At 40.7% G+C, this 13340-nt stretch overlaps 1 protein-coding gene across 3 annotated transcripts in view; it reads right to left on the reverse strand.

Annotated features, from left to right (window-relative positions):
• Positions 1-4360: 4360 nt before the first annotated feature.
• LOC309702738 (protein diaphanous homolog 3-like) overlaps positions 4361-13340 on the reverse strand; it is a 165862-nt gene continuing 156882 nt past the window's right edge. For 2 of the 3 annotated variants that reach the window (XM_082527368.1, XM_082527369.1), the window contains exon 30: positions 4361-6406. In XM_082527368.1, coding sequence (XP_082383494.1) covers positions 6033-6406 — 374 coding nt within the window. In that variant the 3' untranslated portion in view covers positions 4361-6032. The remainder of the gene's footprint in view (positions 6407-13340) is intronic. The other variant, XM_082527370.1, reaches the window with a different exon arrangement.

Consider the following 13340-nt stretch of genomic DNA (forward strand, 5'->3'; position numbering starts at 1 on the left):
GTAAAAGGTGCTCATAATGGGGGTTGAATCTCTTGTGCTTCTCAGTTTGCAGAGGAAGTAGAGTCACTGTTGGTCTTCTCCACATTCAGGGACAGGTTGTTGTTGCTGTACCACTCTGGCAGATGGTTAACTTCACCCCTGTAGTAGATCTCGTCGTGGGTCAGCAGAGTGAAGAGAAGGGAGCTCAACACACATCCTTGGGTAGCCCCCGTATTCCGTGTTCTTGGGCTGGAGGTGTTGCTGTTGACCCGTACTGTCTGCTGTCTTCCTGTCAAGAAATCTAGCAGCCCGTTATACAGCAAGGTGCTGATCCCCAGCAGATCCAGTTTGTGAATGAGTTGCTGGGGAATGGTGGTGTTGAATGCTGAACTGAAGTCTATGAACAGCACTCTGACATATGAGTCTCTAGTGTTCAGATGTGTGAGGGCTGAGTGAGGGGCAGTTGAAATTCCATCATCGGTTGAGCGTTTTGACCGGTATGCGAACTGAAATGGATCCAGGTTGGGGGAAAGCAATAATTTGATTTGATGCATGACTAACCGTTCAAAGCACTTAACTTAATAATGATGGAGGTGAGTTTGACAGGACGGTAGTCCTTAAAGCAGGAGATAGATGACTTCTTGGGTTCAGTAATGATGGTGGAGGGATCTCCACACACTGTCTGGGGATTGTGTCACCACGGTCTGTAGAGTGGGCTTGTAGTCTGTGATGGTTTGTATTCCTTGCCACTGCCTCCAAGTATCTCTGCTGTCGCTGAAGCTTTGCTGTAGCTGATGCCACGTGACAGGTTTGCCCTTGCTGTTCTTAGACTCACCTAATTCCCGGCTCTGAAGGCTTGCATTTTTCAACTTTAGGAGCATTTAAACCTGACCTGTGAGCCATGGTTTCTGATTGGCCCAGACAGTGATAGTCCTGGTCTCTGTGACATCATCGATGCATTTTGGGATGTAGGCAGTGACAGTTTCTGTATATTCCTGAAAGTCTGTGGTGTTGTCGTGTGTGGCGGCCTGTGGTGGAAAAGCAGTGCCTCTGAGGACCCTTCTGGCCACACCTGCACCTGCTTACGAACTGGTTTGGTGACTTTGACCAGGGGCCTGTGGGAACCCATGGCACACCTAGATTTCTGCCTGTACTGACCCTTATGCAAAATAGGTGGAATTAAGACAGTTCCAAAAGCAAACACAACTGATCAGTGCTGAGAGTGGTCCTGTTGCTGAGGTTGGGATGATCCTGTAATCTCTTATGAACGACCTCCAACGCTTCTATGACTGGGATGCAAGTGAAGACAGATGTAACATCTCTCTCTCACTGTACATGTACTGTTTATAAAATTAGGGAAACATAACCTGCACAAACAAAATAATTTGCAGGACAAATGTTTGACATCAATTTTGTTCGATTTGAAGAAGGTAGGGGGGGGCAACTTCACTCACGGGTGTTTATAAGGTTGGGGAAACCTGCAGTTAGCTGAGACTGAAGAAGTCACTTGGATGAGTGACGAAACGTTTCTCCAACTGAAAATGTCCAGATGAACAGAATCAACCTTTTGGGATTTACTTACCTGGATGATTAAGCACGCATCAAGACGTTATTTTATTAAACATTTTAAAATGTTAGCAGCACAAACAAACATTTTTGCAGCACAAACCAGCACAAACGTTTGACATCCATTTTGTTTGATTCCATTAATATGGGGGGGCTGGTTGACCTCTAGAAATTTTTGTTAATATCTTTAAAATAATAACGGCACAAACAAAAATTTCTGCAGCACAAACCAGCACAAACGTAGCACAAACGTTTGATACCACTTTTGTTGGATTTGGGTAATGTGGGGGGGCTGGTTGACCTTTTGACCTTTACATTTTCATTAATATCTTTAAAACAGAAGCAGCACAAACGAAAATTTTAGCAGCACAAACCAGCACAAACGTAGCACAGTTGATTGACACCCATTTTGTTTGATTTAATTAATGTGGGGGGGCTGGTTGACCTCTGATGACCTCTAGAAATTGTTATTAATATCTTTAAAATGATAGCAGCACAAACGTAGCACAAACGTTTGATACCACTTTTGTTGGATTTGGGTAATGTGGGGGGGCTGGTTGACCTTTACATTTTCATTAATATCTTTAAAACAGAAGCAGCACAAACGCTAATTTTACCTGCACAAACCAGCACAAACGTAGCACTAAAAAAGTAGACCATTTTGGCCCGTTTTGGAGCAGTCTGGGGGGATGGTGACCTTTGAATGACCTATAAAATAAAGTTTAATATCTCGGAAACCGTAGCAGCACAAACGCTAATTTTACCTGCACAAATCTGCACAAACGTAGCACTAACCGCTCCGCCTATTTGCCTTTACGTTTCAAGTGGGTGGGGGGTCAGCTTCACTCTGCTATTCACTCACCCCTTCCCTTCCCGTGCTGAATCATAGCATGAACGAATCACTCAGGACTCGCTCACCCCCTCCCTTCCCGTGCTGAATCATAGTGTGAACTGTTAAGGTTCAAATATTGAGGAAGGAGAGTACAAACAACCATGGTCCAAGAGCTTGGTCAAACAATTGATTTGAATGAAATACACGCGTGGGGGGACCAGCTCCCTTCGCAGACAGCGCTGATCTCAGACGAATCAAAGCATAAGCATATATTTTATACCATCAGGGCTTGAATTTAATGACTCCCCCTCATGCGTCATCAGATACAATATATGCATACGTCAATTCAAAACCACAATGACTTTTAACACAGTTTGAAAAGGAACATTGTCTCTATCTTCATGGCAGATGTTTCCTGTCAACCTTTTGACTACCGCTTCTCCAAACCCGCAGTTACAAGTCAACATGATTAACCTCTCACCTATAAATGATTCTCTCTGAGTGTGTGTGTGTGCGTATGTGTCGTCCTTAAATGCTCTCTCATCTCACCCGTTGCACTTCTGAATCACTCAGGACTCGCTCACCCCCTCCCATCCTGTGCTGAATCATAGTGTGAACGAATCACTCAGGACTCGCTCACCCCCTCCCTCCTGTGCTGAATCATAGCGCGAACGAATCACTCAGGACTCGCTGTCGCTGCAGAATTTCAGTCAGGTTGATGTCTGGACTTTGACTGAGCCATTTCAACACACTTCATTTTTCAGCCATTCTGCTGTGCCTGAGATCGTTGTCCTCTTGCATGTCCCAATGTCAGACAAGTAAATGGCCTTGCATTGACTCCAGATCAGGGTGGAAATGGTGGATCTACAGGTGACTGTTCCAGAAATCTTGTGGTTTGTTCAAATGAAACTTTGAGAAACCTAACCCCAAAAAGATGATTTTGTTCATCTGGCTGTAGCGTTTTCAGTGGGAGAAGCATTTCATCGCTCATCTAATTGACTTCAGTCTCAGCTGACTGCAGGCTTCCCCAACGCTATGTCCAGATGAACAGAATCAACTTTTTGGGATTTCCTTACCTGAATGATCGAGCATGCATCACGACATTTGTGAACCTGAGCTGTGCTGCATTTTTTTTCTAAAGAAAAAGAGGCTTTCTCCTGGCAACCCTTCCAAACAAACCACACATGTTCAGCCTTTTTCTAATCGTACTGTTATGTACTTTAGCAAGCAAACAGGGGACTGCAGAGTCTGAGATGTAGCGCTCATTTTTTTCCCCTCCCACTGAACATTGTAGTCTGACCTTGGTTTGAATGTGCTGGGACATCCACTCTTGGAAAGACTGGCAACTGTCTTCAACGTTTTCCACTTGTAAATAAATTGTTCTCGTTATAGAATGACTGTTGTTGGCAGTGTCCTTAAAACCCTTGCTAAACTGAAGAGCAGCAACAATTGTTTCTCTAAGAAAACCTCTGATGGCTTTGCTGTTTCACATTGTGTTAACACACCTGAATGCTCCAGACGAGAAAACTGCTAAATTTCTGCTTTTATGGAGGTGCTCACACTTGACGATCAGTTACTGTATCCTGGTGCATTTGATTTTTAGCACCTGGGTGCTACTTATCCTGTTGATATGGAAGCAGAAAGGATGTGCCTAGTTCTTTTTACAAACTGCTTCTGAATGTTGTTTTTGCTAAATAAATCCATCACATGTTGTTTTTCATCTAAAAACGTATTTATCTAATTTAAGACTTGTTAAAGACCTTCTTTTTTTTTTTTTAATGTCATGGTACCTTAAGAATAAAATAATTTTTTTTTCATATAACTATCCATTCGTCCATTCACTTCTACAAGGACACTGCTTACTGTAGCCTCATCACTTTGTACTCTGTCTGACCAAGGCAATACATTTTAGAAAAAAAATCTATCATTAATGGAAATCTGATAAAGAAGAATACATTTGTAGGCCAGTAACACCACCGTACATCTAAAAGAGCCACGTGACGCTTTGAATATTCCCTCCCAGGTGGCCACTGGCCTGTATAAGGTAGGACTGTGGTGGCCGTACGCTTTGTGCAAACTACATTCACATTTGATAAACTCAACAATTGCAGTCGTATGTTTTTTTTAGCTGCATGTAGAATATGTGTCCAGACTACAAGGACATTGGCAGGATAGCAAAGTAGACTTACAGAGAAATTGTACAGGTAGGTACAAGAAAAACACAAGAACAAACAGAAAATGCTTGGATGAATGATTACTTTGGCTACGTATGATCTCAGCCTTTGAAGCTATAATGGTCTCACTAAGGCTTTGGTTAGGCTATGTGCGCCTTCTAATAAAGACAGTTGAAGCTGGGAAGTTTATAGAGCATTTTGTCCTGCTATATTAATTTAGGATGGACAAACAACTTTCTGCATTTATGTTGATTACAACCAAAAATGTAAAAAAAAAAAACCCAAAAAACAAAACTATTTAAATAAAATAAAAAATAAAATACAACAATAACAGCCACATAGGCAATGACAGCATGCCAAAATAATAATATAAATTATAAAACAAAATAATAAAAAAAAACACATTTATTTCCTTTTTTTATTGCAAATATGTCTACAAAAACTAGGAATACAGATAGAGATATAACAAGTATGGTTAAGTAAGTTCAGTTGCAATGCAGAAGAAAGAAAAAAAAAAACACATTCTGGTGCTTTGTGCCATATTTTGGATCAAAGTTTGTTCCCTTTTCTGAAGACTTACATTCACTAGAAAATACACAGAGCAAAAAACAGTCCAGTACCACCAAACTCTAACAAAATCTAATATTAGAACCCGTGGAAGCGCAATCATGGCTTAACTCGTAAGTATTAATACATTTATAAACACAGAGACAGACCATTAACACATAGGGAGTGGAAACAAAAAGAACTTATAAAGAACAAAGAAAGAAAGGAAAACATAAAAATAAAAATAAAAACCAAAAGTTATACAAATAAATGTAAGTTTGAAACTTTCAATTGTACTTGACTAATGTGATACATAAATACAGACAGGACAAGACATATGATAAAGATGTAAAAATGCAAATGCGATTAAAGTTTGTTTTTAAACATTTTTTATGGTTTACAAAAAAAAGTGCTTAGCAACATTGCATCTGCAGCTTTCAGAGGAAAAGCTGTTATATTCTGATTCTTTGGAATTCATAAATGTTAATGGCGGCACACAGAGGAGGATCAGATAAAGACGGCAGAATCTATTTGGGTGCATTTTCATTTTTGAACTATAATGTAATCAACTAATACGCTTCAATATTCCTAATGAATCACAATCAGAGTTTTTCAAGAAATAACCTCTGAGGACATTGGGCAGGCCAAAGTGCGATCAGCTTTCTGTGCTCCATCTGCCAGAAAATGATTTTTTTTGTACCACTGCGCCTTAAAAACATGGTCCATGAATTCATTACCGTTTCTACACAAATGCATTGTCATTATTTAGTTGCCCAGCTATTTATTTATATTTCCTCTTGTTAACAAAGCTTTTGATTATGAACTTTAAGGTTATAATCAGAGTATATTTAAATGTGTGGGCAGAAATGTACTATATGCTGCATATAAAAAAATGTGTATATATATTTTTTTCTTTCAAATATAAGAAATGACCCTCACAAGGCTCTTAGTTTCGCGAGGAGTGCCTCTACATCTGACTCTCCATTGGTGCCACAGCTGCTCACTGTGGGACTAAAGGAGGATGACTGGAAGGTTGGAGTTCCCGCGCTTCCTGTGCCAACCTCCATCTCTTTTTCGGTCGCTTTAACTCTCTCCAACACCCTCTCTCTGTCCGGCCCATAGCCGTGACCCGCCACGTTCCTGTAACCGCGGCCCGACTCTGAACCCACAGCAGCTTTGGCTCTGGCTGCAGATGGATGGCTCTCAGACTCATTATGGGCCTCCCGGGCAGAGGGAGCTTTCACCGCCGCTGAACTCGCATTTATATTCTGCCGAGAGCGAGACCTTTGTAAAGGTGCCTTGTTGTTTTCTGCGAGTGAAAAACAGAGACAAAGCAGTGAGCACAACTATGAGAATGAGGGAGAAGAGGGTGATGCGTGACTGACACGTTAAATGAATGGGAGCAAGGAGGTTAATCAGATTACAGATTAAATTACAAGCAAGCCACAGAGAAGCGGCAAAAGCAGGCGAGCGATGAGAAAATAGAAAGTCAGGCGATGCAGCGAAACACGAAATGATGAAATAAAAGAAGTTAGGAAGTAATAAAAACAGTTTAGTAAACAATTACGCATGCAAAACAAATTACATACATACACAAGAGGTCGCACTGCTAGTCTGTTAGAATCGACATACTCTCACTGATGAGACTGAAGTTTCTGCAGTACACTCTGGCACAAAGCCAGCTCAGCATGATGAAATGGATATGGCTGATCAACCACAACAGAAACTCAATAACATTGTATGTTGCCCTTTTTTCCAATCTCCTAGTCTCCCCCCCTTGCACGACACCCTCCCACCCAGCTTCACCTCCCCTGATTCTACCATCATCATCCATTCTCCTTCCTCTGCTCTTCATCTCGGCTCTCTGCTCCGGCACTTGTCCTCTTCATCTTTCTTATTCTTTAAAACACATTCCCAGGCAGACAGTGGAACAGAGCAACGCCCACATGCCAAGATCAGACCTACGTTCTGAATTATAATCCCTCTGAGTAGATCTTAGACTTCATCATCAGTATGTGCGCGCTGGAAGGAGAGGGCAAATCCATATTCATGTGACCTTGAGTGTGAGGCTGAGAGGAGTGGCGCGAGGAAAGACACCGCCGCATTTAAAGTTTCCTGAGCCTGAAATGTCTGGCAAACAGGAGTCAAACACAGCAGAGCAGAACAGAGCGACCCGCTCTGTCAGCCAATCGGTAATGAGTTTGGAGCGTGGCCAGTCAGTCATGACAGTGTGTTTTATGGGCCGAGCTGACGAATGACAAGGAACGTCCCTGAACACAACCTCTGACAAATAAATAAGGATAAAGGGAGGAAAGAGAGCAGACAAGAAGGAAGCGACTGCAATATTAAGGAAAGAAAGTCAACGTTGGCACTCGCGCACACACAAACACACGTTGTTACGTTCACAACAAACCTGTTAGGCAAACAAGAGGCAGTGGGTGACTTTAAAAGGAGGAACTGAGTAGAGTGTTTCGCGTTGCTTGCTGTGATTGAACATTTAACACAGCTGAAAATGCAAGTCTCCTCTCATTATCTGACCCTTTTTGCGCCATCTTCCTGTTGTAGCAGTCTAACTTGCAACAGATGACAATTATTTCCCACTGCTGATCCTTTTTGCTCCACAATTTCCCAATCATGTCCTGTTTCTCTGTCCTCCCCCTAAAAAGTGCATCAGCTACACCCACCCTGTCTGTTTCTCTCTACTTAGCGATGCCCCCCTCTTTAAAGGAAACGCTTGTTTCCCTTAAAAGCGCCGCTCACAGATTCAGAGCTGATGCTGGGAAAGTGATCAGTTCTGTAATAAACTATTTGCATTTTGATATCTTGTTTACACTTTAGCTTAATCTCAAATTGAGGCCGTTTCTGTCACGAAAAGCAACACGGATGGGATTATTATCACACGTCGAGTGTGACAAAATGTCAATCTTTGAATTTACATTCATTTTAACACGTATTAGCATTTAATTATTTTCAGCTCTGCATGTAGCCTAAATTACTTATGAAAACCACATACTGACTGGAGTACAAAATGCTGTTTCGATACATATACATTTACACTTCAAAAAGAAATGAAGAAACCCCACACTTGAATAAGACCTCTTATCCAAAAGTGCATTTCTCTTCTCCCTAACAGGGCCTTGGCCTTTAGTGGTGAACATGATCAAAGTCCTGGCAAGTTCAGTTTCTTCTCAGTCTGTCTGCCTGTGACACCTTGCTGCCCCTTCCTTTGAAGCCTCGCTAGCTTCTCAACATATGCCTTCATCTAAGCTGTAAAACATGTCTGAGAGATGTAAAATATGTCTCATCTTCCAGGTAGCACTCCTTTAACCAACAACTGACAAAGGCTGTACAGGAGAACTAGTCAAGCAGAATTTTAATCGAAATCGCTGCTCTGGATCGTCAAGGAATTCAAAGACAAAACTGTCGTCTTTTATTGAACACATGCCTGTGATGGTAGGGGTGTGAATTTATCCTTCTCACACCATCAAATATGGATTAGCTGCGTGATGTGCAATTAGATATAAAAGATGGTTAGTGTACTTTAGTACGCAACATACTCAGGATAAATCCCACATCATTATGACAGGTCTCGGACTGAACTTTGGTGCCAAGTGACACTGATCTAAGTGATATTACTGCGATACATGATTAGACTCTGATCTGCTGACTCAGGATTCACTACAGGCTTCATAAAGCTTTTTCCACCCCGATCACATACGAGGACACACTTTGATAAAAATGCTTCTGTTACTTCAACACAGTTACATCCACGTCGGTACATTGTTACAGCAAACCATGCAAACCTCCCCAGAAATGTAAATACACATCACCATCACTGCAGCCTGCACAGGAATAAATACCTCATCAGCTTTTGCGACCTATGCATGCTGTGTCGTAGGCTCTATGTTAATATTATAATTCTGGCGTTAGTATTTCTGAGCTATGCACTTTTTCCTAAATCTTGGCCACTGGGCATTTTTTTAGGGTAGAACAGTAGAGAAGTAGGGAGAGAGCAGTGAGGAATGGCACTGAGAAAATGGTCCAGTGCAGACTCGAACACAGGCCCGCTCAACCTTTCAGCGCCCGCTCACCTGCTACTGGACATTATTCACCTCAGTTTTAAAATGCAGCTCTTCGAACACTAAATGGTTACATGTCCTTGTAAGTAAAAAGCTTCTTTCTTCAGTTATTGTCTTCAACCAGGAGCCATTGCAAGCCAGCAGCATTTTTACTGTGTGGTTTTTGTGAAATAATAAGCTGGTGAATGCCACTTTTAAGCTAAAAAGTGAAACGGAGTGTTGTCTGGTACTTACACAGAGCTTTTCTATTTCTGCCTAGCACTTTCTTCTGTAATGACTGAATTGTGAAGCCACGGTGGCGGTTTCCAACACCTTTGACGTCACTGATGGAGGCAGAACATATTGAACCAATGTTTGAACTTGGGTTTTGGCCTGTGTATTGATAGAGCACCAATACAGCAGCCCATACTTAGAAGTTCATCTTCACACCTTAATGTCAAACTACTTCGTTAGAAAGCTTTCACAGTGAAATATAATAAAAGAGCAGGAGAGGTATTCTTTTCTTCCACTGGCAAACGGCAACACAAAAGAAAGCACATTTCTTCATGAAAGCTCATTTGCGGCGTTTATGTTCGGTGCTGATGCAGGTAAACATTTATTCACTTCTTTCCTGCTTCTGGATTGTCGACATTTGAAAAAGAAGGTAGGAGCAACACTGAGGCTTCTGAGACAGAAAGTGCTCACCTGTCTTTCACTTTTTCGCACTGTTAAAGCTAAACTGACACCATTGTAGTAATAAACTCATCAACATCAAGAGGTGTTAAGAGATTGGAGCAAAACTGAACATTTGAGAAAGCCTAAAGAGTGGTATTTTCCAGGGAGTCAACCATAAACACAGCACTAAACCAGCAGTCTATCACAGTCCTCAGTCCGACGCCGTCCTTTAGTCTGCTTGAAGGCAGAACGGAGAAGAAAAACTGTTCAAAAATGACAATAAAAGAGCTGGCAGACTGAGTGTGTTGTGCCTTTTCGCTCTCAGCTTTGCTGTAAAATGTGTCTTTAAACTGCGAGTCTCAGAGCCCAAAGCCTTTTTTCCCAGCTACTGACACTGGTTCTGTTTCAGCATAAGACAAGCAAAATCTCAAACGAAACAGACTAATCGCTGCTCTGAATCGTTTGAAAATATCACTGGGAATTTCAAGATGGAACCATGGTGGTTTATTACATGTCTGATAGGATGGCATTTTGTAGAAATGTAAAAGGCCCCGTCCAATAGAGAAAACATAGATTTTTTTTCTCCATCTGCAAATAGCTGCAGAGAGGAATTCACATTTTTCTCTTGTCAGATCATTTGGTCCATTTGCATTTGCCACTTCAAATACAGATGCAGATGAGCCTTTCCTTTCATCTCTCACCCCCTCCCTGTCTCTCCACTCTTATGAAGTTTGCTGTATTTGATCACTTTAAGAAGAGAGCAGTCATGCAGACTTAGAAAAATACAGATAGTGAAGTGACTTTTTCTCTCCACGGAGTGACTGACACAACAAGTTAAAGTTAGCAAGATCAAATACACACTTCTTTACCCGTCATAAATCAAAACATGGCTTGATGGCTTGTTTTTTTTTTTTTTTTTCACCCTTTCCATTTAAATCTAAATCTTTGCATTTGGGGCCACTTTATGGCTTATGACTTTGGCTACATAATCAAACAAAAGCACATTTTGTATAAACACTACTAATAATTTGTTGATTTTAATTTTTATACATGCTTGTGATTGTCTAACATTATTGGCTAGGCTCACATCTTTTGTGTGTACTCCTTTTACATTGCCATTGGTTCCTCTTGCTGACCTGTAGTTGCCTAATATGTTGGTGTATTTACTGTGTTTTCCACTGCTATTGTACTCTGGTTACTTTCCACCTCCGTGTCAACAAGAAATCTCTGATCTTTTTTGCATTGCTGAAGCAACAGACCGTCTGTGTCCTGTTTACACTGGTCATGTAATGCAAGTTTACTTGAAGATTATTTCTGAATGTTTGCTAAAATGCTCATCTATATCCAAACAAATTTAGCTTTAAAATAAAAACATTTGAATATGTGGATATATAGCCTCAGTGTCGTAAGAGCAGCCACAATGAACTGAAAGTGACCAGTTCTGTTTTATCTATAGAAAATTTCCATCGAAGAGATGAGAGACAAAAGCAGAATTAGGCATATCACTTGGAAATCAAATGGTTAAAATGCACTGGTGGCTTTACTTTAAGTCCTACAATGAAACATGACTGACTTTTGTGTTGCAGATTCTTTGTACAGTACAGCAGAGTATAGTCTAGGACAGGGTAGTGTAGTATATAGTTGGTGTCCATGTAGCCAGCCCATCCGCCCAGCATTTTATGGCTGAGGGGTTAAAACATCAGATTTTTTGAGCAGTTATAAATTATCTCCTCAACAGCAGTGAGATCAGTTTGTCACTGTTATTGTAGCCAAGTTTTGTTTTCATGTATTTATAACAACATAAGAACAGAAATCATCTCAGTGTGTCAAAATGTTTCTTAGAACAATATTTCTTCATTCAGAACAGAGACAGATACTCAATTTTTCAGTTTCTGTATAGAGTCTAGTTATACTAGGATGTGAGATTACTGTGTCAGAACATGATAAAAACTATTAGAAACTAAATCTAGGGCTGGGCCATATTATACCATTCACAGTAATACCGGTATAATGTTAGGCAACGATAGGAAAATGAAATATCGCGGTAGAATATGAGCAAAACGTGCATGCGCAGTGCCTTTGTTTTCATACACACATGGCCGATTGTTGAGTGAAACAGATGAACCAGAATTGGTTTGTAAAAATGGTGCAACTTCAGTGATGTGGAACTGGTTTGGTGTTTGTCCGTCAGATACACGACAAAGCACATTTTTTTGCAGAACATGCAAGCGGCCGTCGTTATTGTCGTATTTGTCGGACTAAGATGCTCTTAAATCTGGGAGTAATCTGGGTCCTAAACCCCCCTCTTCAGGTCAAACGAACACTGCACTGAGAGTTAAAAACTGTCTAAATTCTTTCATCTTTAATAAAACGATCAGCATTGCTGCTTTACCAGGTGTAACTATGAAGTTTAACTTCCAGGCATCCATGAAAACAAAATTTATTACATTTAACGGAGTTAGAAGTTAGCAAGAAGCTAGCAGAAGTTAGCTCGCTAGTTTCGCTAGTTACCTAAGCATGATATTGAATGTTCTGACTGAGAGATTTCTGAAAAAATTCAAACGTACAGCTCTGCTATCACTTCCAACACAAATGAAGACAGGAAACTAAACAGCAGTGACGTTTGTAGGGTTACTGAAGTTGGGCTACCTGGTATACAATGATGTGCTACGTGATCGCTAGCGACACAGCTATGTTAGCATAACATAAACAGTGAGGCTGGAGGACGAACACTAACACTTTTCCACTTATAAAAGTTAACGTTAAGGTTCCTGATAGTTAGAGACAAATGCAATCACATGGCAGGATGTTGTAAACGGACCAAACTTCAGTCAGGAGAACAACTGAGATAATCCATCCACAATACAAGGTTAGTCATTAATATACTGCAACAACATGGGAATAGAGCAGCTGCCAGAGAATTCAACATTAATGAATCAATGGTACAGAAGTGGAGGAAGCAAGAAGAATGAGTTTAATAAAGTTTGATTTATCTGACTGCTTTGTTTCGCTTAATGTGCCTTATAATCCCGTGCACCTTATGGTCCGAAAAATACGTACTGCACACTGCAGTTTAATGTTGCAAAGCACCTCTTTTTAACTTCAGTGGACATGGTTATGCTCAGGATATGTCAGCCCATTTCTTGTTTAAGTGAAAATAAATGGAAGGTTGTCTTTTTGCGCTAGTAATGTTGTGGAGTTGTATTTTGTCTCGCATCAATTATATCGTCAGTTATATCGTTATCGCAAATTTTCAAATATATATCGTGATAAATATTTTTGGCCATATCGCCCTGCTCTAACTAAATCCTTATCATTTATGCCATCTGAATTAAAAATAATAATAAAAAATACCGGTAGTCGCCAGTGCTGCCTCTCAGTTTCCTAAAAGTAGGATCTTTAGGTAGCAGAAGTCACTTGGAAACACAATTTTAAGAACACATAATTACCAATTCACTAACATAACTTAACCCACCCTCCTGCTTATTTTATATCTTTTGCCAGGTGTTC

This window comes from Aulonocara stuartgranti (assembly GCF_965226115.1).
Source record: "Aulonocara stuartgranti genome assembly, chromosome: 1".
In the NCBI taxonomy this organism is placed as follows: Eukaryota; Metazoa; Chordata; class Actinopteri; order Cichliformes; family Cichlidae; genus Aulonocara; species Aulonocara stuartgranti.